Source organism: Gorilla gorilla, chromosome 4 (assembly GCF_029281585.2).
Source record: "Gorilla gorilla gorilla isolate KB3781 chromosome 4, NHGRI_mGorGor1-v2.1_pri, whole genome shotgun sequence".
NCBI lineage: Eukaryota > Metazoa > Chordata > Mammalia > Primates > Hominidae > Gorilla > Gorilla gorilla.
In genome coordinates, this window is record NC_073228.2 from 117,355,328 (window position 1) to 117,370,139 (window position 14,812).

Here is a 14,812-nt window from a genome sequence, read left to right on the forward strand (position 1 = left end):
GACTAGACTTTCCATTATGGCCTTTTTCACGTCTTGCCCTTGGCGCTGGTGGATGATTGGGCCATAGTTGTCAGTGGGCTAGCCTAAGCTTCTTTACTTTGTGGAAGAGGAATTCTCAGCAGCAAAACAGGCTAAGCCTTAATGCACAAACACCTTTCAAGCCCCTGCTTATCTCGTATTTGCTGATGTCCCAATGGCCAAAGCAAGTTACATAGCCAAGGACAGAGTCCATGTGGGAAGGAAGAATACAAGGGTGTGAACAGAGGAATGTGTGATTCATCAAAGGCCATACCTTTGATGAATTCAACAATTTACCATAATGTTACAAAAAAAAATCTTCCCAAATCTCAGCACTTTACCACAACTAAGAATTATTTCTTACCCATGTCATATTCCAATGTGGGTTGGTGAGGACACTCTATCACACTCGTTCAGGGAATCGGGAACCTGCTATCTATCTAATGGTTCCACCATTGTCTAAGAACTTCCAGAAGACCAGGAAAGACAGAGAAGGGAAGATTCAAGGAAGGTGTTATAGACCAATCCTGGAAGTGGTATACATCAGTTCCAGCAACATTCCAATGGCCGGAACTCAGCCATGTGGCCCCCAGCTAACTGCAGGGGAGTTGGGAAATATCATAATGCCTAGGAAGAAAAGATACTTCTTGTCACCAAATATTCCGCCCCCTTCTTACCACACACAGAATACACATATAACCCTCCCCAGACACCTGGAATTCTATCTAGTCAGTGCATCCAGGATCTGTTGTTGATACACAGTCCTCTTTATTAGATCCAGATGTATATCCTCATCGCCAGGTAACTCATGAACTATGTAAATATGTACTACATACCTGCCCCCACTCAGCTACCCTGTGTAGCGTGATAGAGCAAGGGTGGCATACTTGCATTAAAATCTCCCATTCAGAAAAGGGAAGAATGCAAGACACCTAACAGTCGCTCATTTTTTAGTATATGTATTTTTTATGATATTTTTCCAAATATTGCATGGGAAATATATACACTAAAAATTATTCGTTTATCTGAAATGCAAATTATTAAGCATTCTGTATTTTTATTTGCTAAATCTGGCAACCCTCCTCCCACTAAAATATAAACTCCATGAAGGTAGGAACCTTGGCTCTCTGGTTCTCCAATGTACATCGAAGGCGTGGCATAATGCCAGGTCCACAGTAGGAGCCCATACATGCTTACTGCAGGAATTAATGAAGGACTAAACGAAGTAGCAAGTGAGTGAATAAGAAGATGAGAAGCGACCCTTGGTGGGCGGCGTGGGAAGAGGACTGCACCATAGCTCCACAGATAGCCTCCTTCAGGCGCGCAGCGGCGGCCGCGCTGAGGTCACGGGTGCCGGCCCTGGTGACGTCATTACGCCCGCGCTCCCCGCCTCGCCGTGATATCAATGGCGCAGGCTTCGCTTCTGCTGTGGCGGTGACTGAGGGCTTTCTGGTGACCTCAGCCCAACGCAGGCCGTCTGCGGAGCCTCCCGGTAGTGGCCCCGGATTCCCACGGTCTTTGTCATTGGCTGTCAGCTAGCAGGCCTGGCCGCTCCCGTGCGGAGAGACCATCTCTTCAGGGCAATGTCCAGGCCAAGCAGCGTCTCCCCGCGGCAGCCGGCTCCTGGCGGTGGCGGAGGCGGCGACCCCTCGCCTTGTGGCCCTGGGGGCGGCGGCCGGGCCAAGGGGCTGAAGGACATTCGCATTGATGAGGAGGTGAAGATCGCAGTCAATATTGCGCTGGAGCGCTTCCGATACGGGGACCAGAGAGGTGAGGTTCCGGACAGGGACCCCACTGGCAGTCAGGATACCCCCCTCACCCCAGCGCCCCCCAAACGGCGGCCCACCGAGTGATGGGGGTGCCTCCGAAGAGGGAGGGAAGACCCGGGCCACCGTCCGGGGCGGGCCTCAGCGGCGGCACCCGGGTCTGGAACGCGGCTGTTGGCCCTGCGGTGGAATGCGAGGTGCTCTGCGGATCAGTGGGGTTATGGGCACTTTGCTCCCTAGCTGAAAGTGTTTTTCCCCCGCATCTTTCAGCAGCCTTGGGCGGTTAAGCCACCGTGTTTCAGATATTGGTTAGCCCTAACCCTTAAAAAAAATTTTTAAGGGGGTGTCACCTAATTGTGGCACGTTTAAGCTGCAGATGTAGAAAAGCAGAAAGAAATCAAACATATAAATAAATGCACCAGCAATACGTTTGGACCCTGAAGCATCACGCTACCCACTTAAATTAAACTTGTTTGGCACACGAAGCATCTTCCACACCTCTTGAGGTTAGATAGCCGCTTGTCTTGGGTCATATAATGCAGAACCAGCAACTGACCTGTGGTGACCTGTACAGTCTGTTGAGGGCTCATTCGGACCTGCTGGCTTAGTTAGGGGACCTCTTACTCTGGAATCTTATAGTCCAAAATGGGGAATGTTCTAGACAGAGAGATTCTGAATTCACATTAAAAAGAGAGAAAGCCTCAGCAATACATAACAAATCCCTCCGAAATAGTGAAATATGAATTCTGTACAGTTTTGAAAGCAAAGACAATGGAGTTTCATGTTGAGAATTCATAATATTTGAACATATCTCATCATTGAAGAAAATAAACATTTTGTTAACTAAACAAGTAGGGACCAAGTTAAATATGTTCAGTCATTATACCAACTCAAAATTCCAGAACAAGTAAGAGGAGTCGTTTTTGGTGAATATCAGAGGCCTTTATCACATTTAGGTTTAATACATAGCTGTCTTTTTATTAATATCAGACTTCTGGTAGACATTCAGTAGTTATTGAATTAATAACATATATTAATTTTATTAATTTACATAAAATAGAATATGAAATATAAAGTTAACCTCAAATAAAGTATAATAAATTTGATTGTCTATGTATGTTTTTCATGTTTTGTATCTGTGTGTTTTACTTGAGAGAAGATTGCCTATCTACAAATTTTACTACTTTGTTTTTTTTCCGTGTAGAAATGGAATTTCCTTCTTCTTTGACCAGTACTGAAAGAGCCTTTATTCATCGACTCAGTCAGTCTCTTGGTTTGGTCTCTAAAAGTAAAGGGTAAGCTGGTAGCTTTTCTTATTTTTTTTTAAAAAAGATTATTTGCCCAAAAAAGGGAGAAATGTTTCTGAGTACATTTAAGTACTTATTACTGTTTTAACTTCACATTCTTAATTGTATCATATGTAGATAAAAGATTGAGGTCTGTACCAAATTCAACTCTTTCCTCTTCCTTCTGTCTACCTCTTCCCCCCTTTTTTGTTTTGTTTTGTTTTTCCCTAGGAAAATGCTTTTTCCTCTACCCAGCTTAGGTTCCTTGGCTGGGACCCTGCAAGTTAGACTGATAAAAGACATATTAACAAGAGAAAAACATAAGCTTATTAAGACATGCATCGTGCATACATAGGGGAGAACTCGATAGTAACTCAAACATGGGGCTTATGTGGCATCTTAATAAAGAACAATGAATTTATTTAAAAAATGACAAGACAAAGGAAAAGGACTTTGAACTTGTAGGTGCAGTAAATTGTGGGAAGGTATATATGGGGAAACTAATGGAAGATATGTGTTCTTTTAGCAAGGTTGGTTATGTAGGTTCCCCTGGTGCTGTCTTTAAGAGTCTAGAGTGGTTTCTCTTGTTAAGAATAGTCCTTCCCTTTCTGGTAAAGCAGGGGAAGGCAGAGTTTTTCTTATGTCTGCTTCTTCTCGATTGCCTTCAGCTCAAAATAATCCTTATGGCAGAGTGACATATTTTTGGGTGGCATACTGTGAACTCTTTCAAAGGTAAATTTTAAGATGTAAGAAAAAAATAGTTTAAAAGTTGAAGTTGATTGCTTGAGAAAAATATTTTTATTTTTTGATAGAAATGAAATCTCATTTGAAAAATGGATGTACAAAAGATAAGTACAATTATTTATGGAACTTCTTTTACTGTTGCTGCAATATAATAATAAGCTTTAGAGCATATGTTCATTGTTTTCTTTCCTACCAAGTCAAGGATCTGATGATTAGAGATGATTTTAAAAAGTGGTACAGGAGGAAATTGTTTTGTTTTGTTGGGAGGATCACAGAGTTATATTGAGGGAAAAGTCATTTGAGCCATCCAAATTGAAAAACTCTAAAATTCTGTGGCGCTATTTCATTTTGTTAATAAGGATGGTGGGATCAATGTAAAGGAAGCTTTCTCACTGTTGGTGCTATTGACATTTTGGACTGGATAATTCTTTATTCGGTATTGTGTACTGTAGGGTGTTTAACAGCATCCATAGCCATTACTACTACATGCCACTAACACTCCTAACCCCAGTTGTGACAACCAGAGATGCTTCTAGAGGTTGCCAAATGTCCTCTGGAGAGCAAAATTGCTCAGGTTGAGAACTACTGACATAGAGGGAAAAAAAGGATAAAATTTCAGCTTACCTGTTTTTAGGTTAGGAAGAGGGAAAACAAAACTTTATTAAGTAAATATATTAATAAATATTCAGATGGTCCCAAAGTGAAAGCAGCTGATGTAGGAATGTCTTGCATATGACTGCCTACTACAGTGATAAATTACTGAGACACGGGATTTAGTTTAGGTGAATGTGCGTTTTGAACATCACTAAGGCCAGTGCTGGAACAGTGGTTAGATTCCTGAATGTGCCCATCTTATAGGTAGGTAAAAATACCGCACCTGAAAATAAAAATATAGTTCAGTGCCACAATACTTTATCCAGAAACACTTGGGCTAAATATATTTGAGATTCAGATTTTTTAGAATTTAGAAAGGTATTTGGGTATATTTGCAATATGTTGTGTAATCTACCTAATAAAATATGGCCATCACCTTTAGTCACATATTTTTGCTGGAAATTCTATGAATATTCACACTGAGACTATTAATAACCTCATGTCAGTTTAATCACGTGATCACATTTGATGTCAAATGAGGTTACTGCAAACTTAAAAGTTTCCAGTTTTTAGCATTGTTTGGGTTTACTAGTTGCAGGTAAGAGGTTTTGGGTCTGTGCTCGGAAACACATGTTATAAATGTACAGTTCTGTAGCTACATCATTTTTATGGTTACATGGGTCTTGCATTCTAAACAGCTAACTTAGAAAAGCAGTCCATTAGAGTAGACTTCCTGTCCTTCTCTTCAGTAGCATAGTCATGTAAGAGCTGATCTGGAATGAATAAATATCTTGGGAAGGAGAAATCAAGAAGGAAGTTATGGAGACAAAAATGGGGAATGCGGAAACATTGAAGAGCCAGAGAAAGAAGAAAAAGGAAAGAGATGCTAAGGGAAGCAAGGCAATCCTGCCTATTTATCCAGTCCCTAATACCTATAACCTTAATGCTTTCAAACCTTCTTACGAAATACCCTAGCTCCTTCTTTCTCTTTTTCATCTTTGAGTAAACTTTGTACTATATTTTCTTAGTGGTCCTTGTGATTTTCAAATGCGTTTTTTTCTTTTCACAAAAAGAAATAAATCACTTTGAATCTACTTCTCAAATCCTTTCTTTTCATTTGTATGAGAATTTGTTCCTGACTTATCCATGAAATTTTCTGTTCACCCTTTGACTTTTTTTTATTTTATTTTATTTTTTTGAGATGGAGTCTCGCTCTGTCACCCAGGCTGGAGTGCAGTGGCACAATCTCGGCTCACTGCAAGCTCCACCTCCCGGGTTCACGCCATTCTCCTGCCTCAGCCTCCCAAGTAGCTAGGACTACAGGCGCCCACCACCATGCCCGGCTAATTTTTTGTATTTTCAGTAGAGATGGGGTTTCACTGTGTTAGCCAGGATTGTCTCGATCTCCTGACCTCGTGATCTGCCCGCCTTGGCCTCCCAAAGTGCTGGGATTACAGGCATGAGCCACTGTACCTGGCCTTTTTTTTTTTTTTTTTTTTGGAGACAAGGTCTTGCTCTGTCACCCAGGCTATAGTGCAGTGGCATGATCACGGCTCACTGCTCACTGCAGCCTCCATCTCCCAGGCCCAATCAATCCTCTCACCTCAGCCTCTTGAGTAGCTGGTACTACAGGCATATGCCACCACACCCAGCTAATTTTTCTATTTTTTGTAGAGGACAGCATGTCATTATGTTGCTCAGGATGGTCTTGAACTACTGGGCTCAAGCAATCCTCCCTCCTTGGCCTCCCAAAGTACTGAGATTACAGACATGAGCCACTGGGCCCGGCCGAGTTTTAAAAAAATAATCTATTGTTAACTTTATTGACTCAGTAAGTTAGTTTTCCTGTGTGTGTGTGTGTGTCTGTAGGTGTCTGATATTATAGTTTCTTAGTACATATTTGAGAGGCCACCTGGTGTAAAGGGCAGAAAGCCTGGATTCTATTTCCAGTCTCTCATTGACTCATTCTCTTATTTGGGCTTTTTATATAAGTTTTAAAAAATAGATTCCAGACTTTTTGTGTGATAGCTTTCAATTTTTTTCTGGTCAGTTTTTTCTTTTTGATATTCTTTCTTTCAAAATTATGTCATTTGTGATGGATTTTGTTTTTCATCTTCTAAATAATTGAATTTTACCTGCTTTGATTATTTTTATTTTTTAGAGACAGAGTCTTCCTCTGTTGTCCAGGCTGGAGTACAGTGGCACAATCATAGCTCAGTATGGCCTCAAACGCCTAGGCTCAGGCTATCCTCCCAAGTAGATAGGACCACAGGCATGCACCACCATGCCTGGCTAATTTAAGATTTTTTTTTTTTTAGAGATGGGGTCTTGCTATGTTGCCCAGCCTGGTCTCAAACTCCTGGGCTCAAGTGATCCTCCTGCCTAGGCCTCCCAAAGTATTGGGATTATAGGCCTGAGCTCGTGTGCCTTGGCCCTGTTTTGATTATTTTTTGTAATTGCTCATCTTTTAGTGAAAACATTCTTGGAGTAAAAGTCCCATTTTGTGATTTTTAATATATCCTAAAGTTTTCTTTGAAATTCTAGTCAGGTTTCACATACCAAAAATTTCACATCATTATTTACTTTTTTTCCTCAACTTTAAAGGTTGTGTTTAAAGTCACACTGAGGTCACTGTGTTTTAGTCCTAAAGGCTCACTTTTCTAAGTCTTTGGCTTGTTTATAATGAAAACAAAATCCCATCTCGATTTTTCTCAGTCCAAGTTAGACAAAAATGGATTTTACAAAATGAACTTTGTTAAAAATCTGTAGAATGGGAAAATATGAAGTATCTGAAAGTAGATTTTCCAAGTACAAGTTTCTTCTGTGACTGCTAAGGTCACTGCCTAATAGGTACCAAATAGAGTACCAAAGTACAGTTCTGGAGGTCAGAAGTCCAACAACAGAGGTCCCATGGACTTAAAATCAGGATATCGGCAGGGCTGCATTCCTTGAGGAGGCAGGAGCAAACATTTATTAAGTGTTGTTGTATACTTGTGCTAGGTGCTTTAAATGGATTATCATTTAATCCTAACAATGGTTTTTAAAAAAATTCATTATATAAATTTAATCAAGATTAGAAATTTACTCACACAAATGCCATTCAGAGGTAATTTAAATCAAAGAGTCAATAAACATAATTTCTTTTCTTTTTAATTTTATTTTACTTTAAGTTCTGGGATACATGTGCTGAATGTGCAGGTTTGTTACATAGGTATACATGTGCCCTGGTGGTTTGCTGCACCTATCAACCCATCAGCTAGGTTTTAAGCCCTGCATGCATTAGATATTAGTCCTAATGCTCTTCCTTTCCTTTCCCCCTAATCCCTGACAGGCCCCTGTGTATGATGTTCCCCCACTATGTCCATGTGTTCTCATTTTTCAACTCCCACTTATGAGTGAGAACATGTAGTGTTTGGTTTTCTGTTCCTGTGTTAGTTTGCTGAGGATGATGGTTTCCAGCTTCATCGATGTCCCCGCAAAGGACATGAGCTTACTCTTTTTTTTATGGCTGCACAGCAAACATAATTTTATTTTTACTTCAGTTTTTCCTGGAGAATCAAAGAGAGGGACATCTCCTGTTTTTTATGAAACTAGTATACCTTTGCTACCTAACTCAGATAAAGAAGATATTAGAAATGAAAATTATGGGTTTATCTTACTTATGATCATAGATGTAATATGCTAAATAAAATAAAAAATTAGGTCACATTTAAACTGGGTTTTCCCAAGAATAAAAGGATTATTGAAAATAAAAGAATCTCTTTTTTTTTTTTTTTTTTAATGAGAAGGAGTCAGCATTCTCATGTTTGGATGAGGGCCTTTGGTTTGGTGCTGATTCATCTCTGGCCTGGTATTTACCACAAGGGAAAGGATAGACCTTGACCTGAAAGTGGATGACTCCCATGGCCTTATTGCACTTTCTGTTCACAGAAGTGAGCAACAAGGACCAATGGTTCTTTCTTATACATTAAATGCAGCAGGATGTATGACAGAGCATGCCTCCATTTGTGTACTAGTGTGGATATAGTTTATTTTTCAACTTTTGAATTCAGAGGTACATATGCAGGTTTGTTACATAGGTAAGCAAGTGTCAAGGGGGTTTGTTGTACAGATTATTTCATCACCCAGGATTAATCCTAGTACCCATTATTTTTCTTAATCCTCTCCCTCCTCCCATCCTTTACCCTCCGATAGACCCCAGTGCCTGTTGTTCCCCTCTATGTGTCCATGTGTTTTCATCATTTAGCTCCTACTTACAAATGAGAGCATGCAGTATTTGGATTTCTGTTCTTGGGTTAGTTTGCTAAGGATAATGGCCTTCAGCTCCATCTGTGTTCCTGCAAAGGACATGGTCTCATTCTTTTGTATGGCTGCATAGTATTCCATGGTGTATATGTACCACATTTTATTTATCCAGTCTACCATGGATCATAACAAGTTTTATAAGGCAGAGTCTATTTTAACACCTGGCACCTATATAACAGTTGAGGCAATTAAAGCCTAGAGATGTTAAGTAATTTTCCTGAGATCACATAGCTAGCAAGTGGCAGAGCCAGGATTTGAACACAGTTAATACTTAACTAATTATTGTTTGATGTTCACATCAAGTTCATAGCAGTGTAGTAGGTGCTCTGAGGAGTTACAACAGAAATATTGGATAGATCTCATCTTCAATTTAGCTTATAGTTCATTAAGACCAGAAAAATAGGCCGGGCGCAGTGGCTCATGCTGGTAATCCCAGCACTTTGGGAGGCCGAGATGGGTGGATCACCTGAGGTCAGGAGTTCCAGACCAGCCTGACTAATATGGTGAAACCCCATCTCTACTAAAAATACAAAAATTAGCCATGCATGGTGGCGGGCGGCTGTAGTCCCAGCTACTGGGGAGACTGAGACAGGAGAATTGCTTGAACCCAGGAGGCGGAGGTTGCAGTGAGCCGAGATCGTGCCACTGCACTCCAGCCTGGGTAGCAAAGCAAGACTCTGTCTCAAAAAAAATAAAAGAAAAAAAAACCCAGAAAAATAAATTTACTGTAGGCATAGTGACCATGCCTTGAAAGCAAAAAGCAAGACTCTGTCTCAAAAAAAAAAAAAGAAAAACCCAGAAAAATAAATTTACTATAGGCGTAGTGACCATGCCTTGAAAGCAGCTGTGCTCAGTTTGGCGACAACATGAAGTGAACTGGTTGGTTTATTAGTTTTTAGGTAATCATAAAAAAGTACAAATTAGTATGATGCAAACTTTACTACATTTCCAATTCTCTATTACAGTATTGGGGAGAAAGTGGTTTGGAGCTAGATCTTTGCATCTGTCTGCCTAATGGAAATATAAATTAAGGGAATATAAAATTAAGTACTTATTAGGCATCAAATGAATGCCTGTTTTTTTTTTTTTTTTTTTTTTTTGGTGGTGGTGGTTGTTTGTTTTTAAGAGACTCCTGGTGTCTGTGAGCTTTTTAAGTAGTCATTTCAGATTTGGGCTCTTCAGCTGATCTTTTAAACTGTTTTTAGATTTACAAGTAGGGAATATTGAAGCATATGTTTGTATTTGATTTAAATGTTTAGTAACATCCTTTTAAATTAATAAATTGATTAATGTTAACATTGTGTCAAATTTGATTACTTATAGCATCATTTTTCTTTCAAAGGAAGAAGCCACTGAAATGCCAAAATGCATCGGTTACTTTTATTTTTCGAAAGTTAGGTGTTATGATGCTCTCAACTGTAATTTTATTACATTTGCTTTTATATTTCAAAATTGCATATGGGGTTTACCTTTTATTTAAAAAACTCTTGTGAATTTCACTTAGCTAGCATCTTTTCCACATGTGCAGCTAGTTTTTAGTTAATTTTGCTTTGTATAAAAGATTCCTGTGTTTATCATCAAACCATAGTTTCAGTTATCTTGGAATGAAAGCATAATAAGGAGATCTCAATTTGTTAGTTTACGTAGTATGACAAATTTCTACTGTATTTAATGTTTCCATCCTCACAACAATGAGGTGAATATTTTACCAAAAATTTCATTAATCCTTTTATGATATATCAGTGTCTGTGGTGCTGACTGTGGTAGGAATAATCAGTAAAAGCACAAGTAGACTCCTTTACTAAAACATAAAAATGATCAAGTTGATATTATCTTTCCATTCTACCATATGTGTTCAAACTGAATTCAGTAAATTTTAAATGGTAATGGCTAAGTAGTCCCACCTGCTTATTATGAGTTTTTTTTTTTAAAATACCTAAATGCTATATTAGGTAACCTGTGTTAGGAAGGTTTCAATCTAACTTATTATTTCAGTTGTGAGCTTGTTGAGAAAGGGTATATTTTACTCCGTTTTGTATTCCTGGCTTCTACCACAGTGCCTGGCATAAAGTCAGTGTTTAGTTAATAGATGATAAATGATTGAGTGAATGAATAAAATACAATTAAAGGTGAAATATAGCAAAACCTTTCTGAGATGATTTTTAAGAAAATTAAAGCATCTTTGAGTTCTTAAAAATAGAAGTTTTTAAAATTAACCATTATACAGTGTCAGAGAAGTAAAATGATTTGCCGTTGATCATGTAACTGGTTGAAAGTTTATTACTAGCTGAATACTAGCCTCCTACCATTTGCTCTGGTGCTCAGTTCAGCTCACTTCCTGCCTTTTGTAGTTAAAATTTTATGAAATGAACATCACAGAAGGGGAATGAATTATTGGGTCTATAATGACTGTCCTTTAGTTTCAGAAAGGTCCGTGGGAAAAGAACCTATTACAGAGAACATTTATGGAATTCAATAATTTGAATTTATCATGGTAAAACTTCTAGATCAGGTTAAATTTTATTTCATCTTTATAGCATCATTTTAAGTACCACCAAGTACTTTTTAAGGAGTAGATAACAACCTAGAAAGCTTATAATTCATTGAAATATTCAATAAGGAGTTTCCAGAAATTAAAAACCTTGATAAATTGGAAGCCTCACTTAGAAAACTTATATGCTAAAACTGTATAGGTTAATCCCCAGTTTGATATCACTCTTATGGTGAAGATACTGTTGATAAAATTTACATCTAATGAAAATTAGAAAAATTATAAAATTTGCTTTGTAAATTATAAATTTTTCATTGTATTTATGGCTCTGTTGATTATTTCTATAATAGTGACATTAACAAATGGCAAAACATATTATGAAATATTTTGGGTAACTTAAAATTTAAGAAATAGTATTGTTTCTGACTATAATAATAGTTTTCATTTATTTAGAGTCTACTCTGCAACAGATACTGCACTTTGCATGTATTATCTTAATCATATGAATAATCCTTTGAGGTGTATATTACTATTGTGTTGGGCTCAGAGCCATTAAGTAGTTTACGTGTAGTGCCACAACTAGTAAGTGGTAGAAGTGGGATTCAAGCTGAGGTCTGTGTGCCTTTGGAGCCTGAGCTCTTAATCAGTATTACACTGCTACATTATAGGCATGTATTATGAAATCATTCAAAACACATCTGGGAAATTCCTGGTATGTAACACTATACCTACTACTCTTAGGGCTGCGGAAGTCATGAAAGATATGCTCAGTCCTGGACCAGTTGAGGAAATAATATACCTACAGTAAATAACTTGAACAGTTACAAATCATCATTACCTTATAATTGAAGAGTAGAACCAGAAGCTTTGAAAAATATTTTATAAAAAATGCATCTGAAATTATTTATCAGTAATGCTGATTTATGCTTTTTTGGTCCAACCACGAAACTGGGCTCTCTTAACAGGTTTTCATGGGAGTGTCTCATTACCAACATACTGTGGAAGCATTCACTGGGACATATTAGTCTGAACTATGGACCATAACTTTTTCATTATCATTTTTAGGTGTTCTATTGTTCAGATTGATTTTCCCCCTCTGTATGCTTCCCAGCATGTATCATATTAACTGGTGATGTTTCATCTACCATGAAGTCTGCTAAAGACAAACTTTAACACTTAAGGGTAAGTAAGCCTTTTTAGTGGACTTAAAATTGGATTTACAGCACTTGAAATTTTAATTGAAAATAGTTTTATGGCCACTTTAGCCCAAATCTTTCTTTACTGAATTTTTTTGGACTTTCAGCATCTTCTCCCAAAGCATTTTGATTTTTTTCAGTGTTTTGCTTGAGACATATTTTCTAAGTGGGCATACATCATATGTGAACAAGTTGACTTTATATAGTAAATAAATGATTTTTATTAATATTCAGAAAGGGAGCAAATAGATACCTAACTGTGAAGAAGAAAGATGGATCAGAAACAGCTCATGCAATGATGACCTGTAATTTGACTCATAATACAAAACATGCTGTTAGGAGCCTAATTCAAAGATTTCCTGTCACCAATAAAGAGCGTACAGAACTTCTGCCTAAAACAGAAAGAGGAAATGTGTTTGCAGTTGAAGCTGGTATGTATTTTCTGGGGAGCTTCCTCATTTACCCTATTATTTGATGACTGTTCTTTTTCCATTTTAGATTTATTTTCGAAAACCAAGATGAAATAAGATTTCTCAATTGGAATAGTTTGTTAGAAATGATTAAGAGTTGTAAAAATTTGAAACAAAGTGCAGTGTTAAAGCATGTCATTAAGTTGAACCAAGTTTCTTTTTTAGTATTAATAATAATATCAATAGCTACCATTTACTGAGCATTAACTGTGTATGAGGCAGTATACAAAACCCTTTATATGGGGACTCCTAGCAACCTTTGCAAGGTAAGAATTTCCCCTATTTCACAGGTGAAGAAACTGAGGCTTAGAGGAATTAAATAATTCGTTCGAGGACACTAAACCAGCCAATAAACTGCAGAGCGGGTATTTGACTCCAGGGACTAGACTTTCCTATACTATGCTGCCATAACACACTAATAAGTGAGATTTTGAACTGGGGCTTTAGCTCTGGTAAGAGATTGGACAGAGTCTTCAGTACATTAAGTTGCCCAAAGGTAGATAGATAATGTATTTGGGTTATAAAATAAAGATGTAATTTTACTATTTGGAAAGATCACTTCCCTATTAAGAAAACTATTTATTGCCTATAGTGATAAAATTTACATAGTTATTATTGTCTATTGGAATAGATCAGCAGAATATAGAAAATATGTGGTCCTAGATATCAAAGAACTTGCACTTTAAATATAGGCACACAAACATATTTTGAGCTACATGAATATAAAACATTTCATACCTCTTCTTTATTCCTATCTGTTTAGTTAAATGTGGATGTTGGCTAAAATACGCCATTAGGAAATTTGTTAACATTAGGACCTTTGTATTTAACACATAATTATTCTATTTGATCAGTTAATCTTACATGTATAGCATTAAACATATGTGGGATATTTTCTTTTTTTTGTAATATGTTTTCGTAATGTACGTGACAGATCTTATAAGTATAATGTACATTATTTCCTACTATAAAAATTTAATTTTCCATGAAATCATTGATAGAAATTTATAACAAGCCTAAAAATCATCTAGATTATCAAGATTGTTTTATTTTTAATGGTTATTGAATGATTTATTTTTATCAATTTTTAAACATGTACCAGAAATATGTCTGAGAGGTTCACTTTCTAATTGATACTGAAATTTGTAACATGTTCAATGAGAATAGTATGTGTAAGAGTACAATTGAGATATTGCTTGACAACTTTATGTAGACTGAGTAGAGAAGAAAACATTTGAAAGGAATTATGTTAGAAATTATCTCTTTCGGCATGTTTTTCTAGGTTTGGCAAAAAAAATTACTTATTTTTAACACTTCTTTTTCAGTGTTGATCATACATTTTTTGTTCTTTTATTCATTTTCAAAGAAAACCGGGAAATGAGCAAGACAAGTGGGCGACTCAACAATGGCATACCTCAGATTCCAGTGAAAAGAGGAGAATCCGAATTTGATTCTTTTAGGCAGTCTTTACCAGTGTTTGAGAAACAGGAAGAAATTGTTAAAATAATTAAGGAAAATAAAGTAGTTTTGATTGTAGGAGAAACTGGGTCTGGAAAGACCACACAGGTTTGTTTCTTTTTTGTTGTTTATAGAAAAAAAAATATACATATATATATATAGTCCCATATTATAATTTTATATCAAATTTACACTGCATATGTTTAAAAAAACAGAAAAAGAAACTTGTGGTTATTATAGTAATGGTTATTTCAGAAGTAAATTACTACTGAAATATATTTGGAGAATTTGTGAAAGAAAATGTTTTAAATAATTTACTTATTTTTAAACTAGTGCATTAGGCCTTTATTTAAACAGAGGTGGGAAAGAGATTTGGTATCATGGAAAGAAGATGGGCTTTGGCCTTGAGTTTAGATTCCAGTTCCCTCAGTTATTGAAGTTCCAGGCTCTTTTTGTAACCTCTGTGAGCCAGAGTTCTCATTTA

General features: G+C 37.1%; 1 protein-coding gene across 4 annotated transcripts in view; it reads left to right on the forward strand.

Moving 5' to 3' along the window:
* The first annotated feature begins 1,382 nt into the window (after nucleotides 1-1,382).
* The window catches only part of YTHDC2 (YTH N6-methyladenosine RNA binding protein C2), an 80,863-nt gene continuing 67,433 nt past the window's right edge, over nucleotides 1,383-14,812 (forward strand). For 2 of the 4 annotated variants that reach the window (XM_019028385.4, XM_031011437.3), the window contains exons 1-4: nucleotides 1,383-1,788; nucleotides 2,989-3,079; nucleotides 12,635-12,831; nucleotides 14,237-14,436. In XM_019028385.4, the coding sequence (XP_018883930.1) occupies nucleotides 1,602-1,788; nucleotides 2,989-3,079; nucleotides 12,635-12,831; nucleotides 14,237-14,436 (675 nt within the window). In that variant the 5' untranslated portion in view covers nucleotides 1,383-1,601. Of the gene's footprint in view, nucleotides 1,789-2,988; nucleotides 3,080-12,634; nucleotides 12,832-14,236; nucleotides 14,437-14,812 lie in introns of those variants that run through there. The other 2 variants (XR_008679982.2, XM_031011438.3) reach the window with 2 other exon arrangements.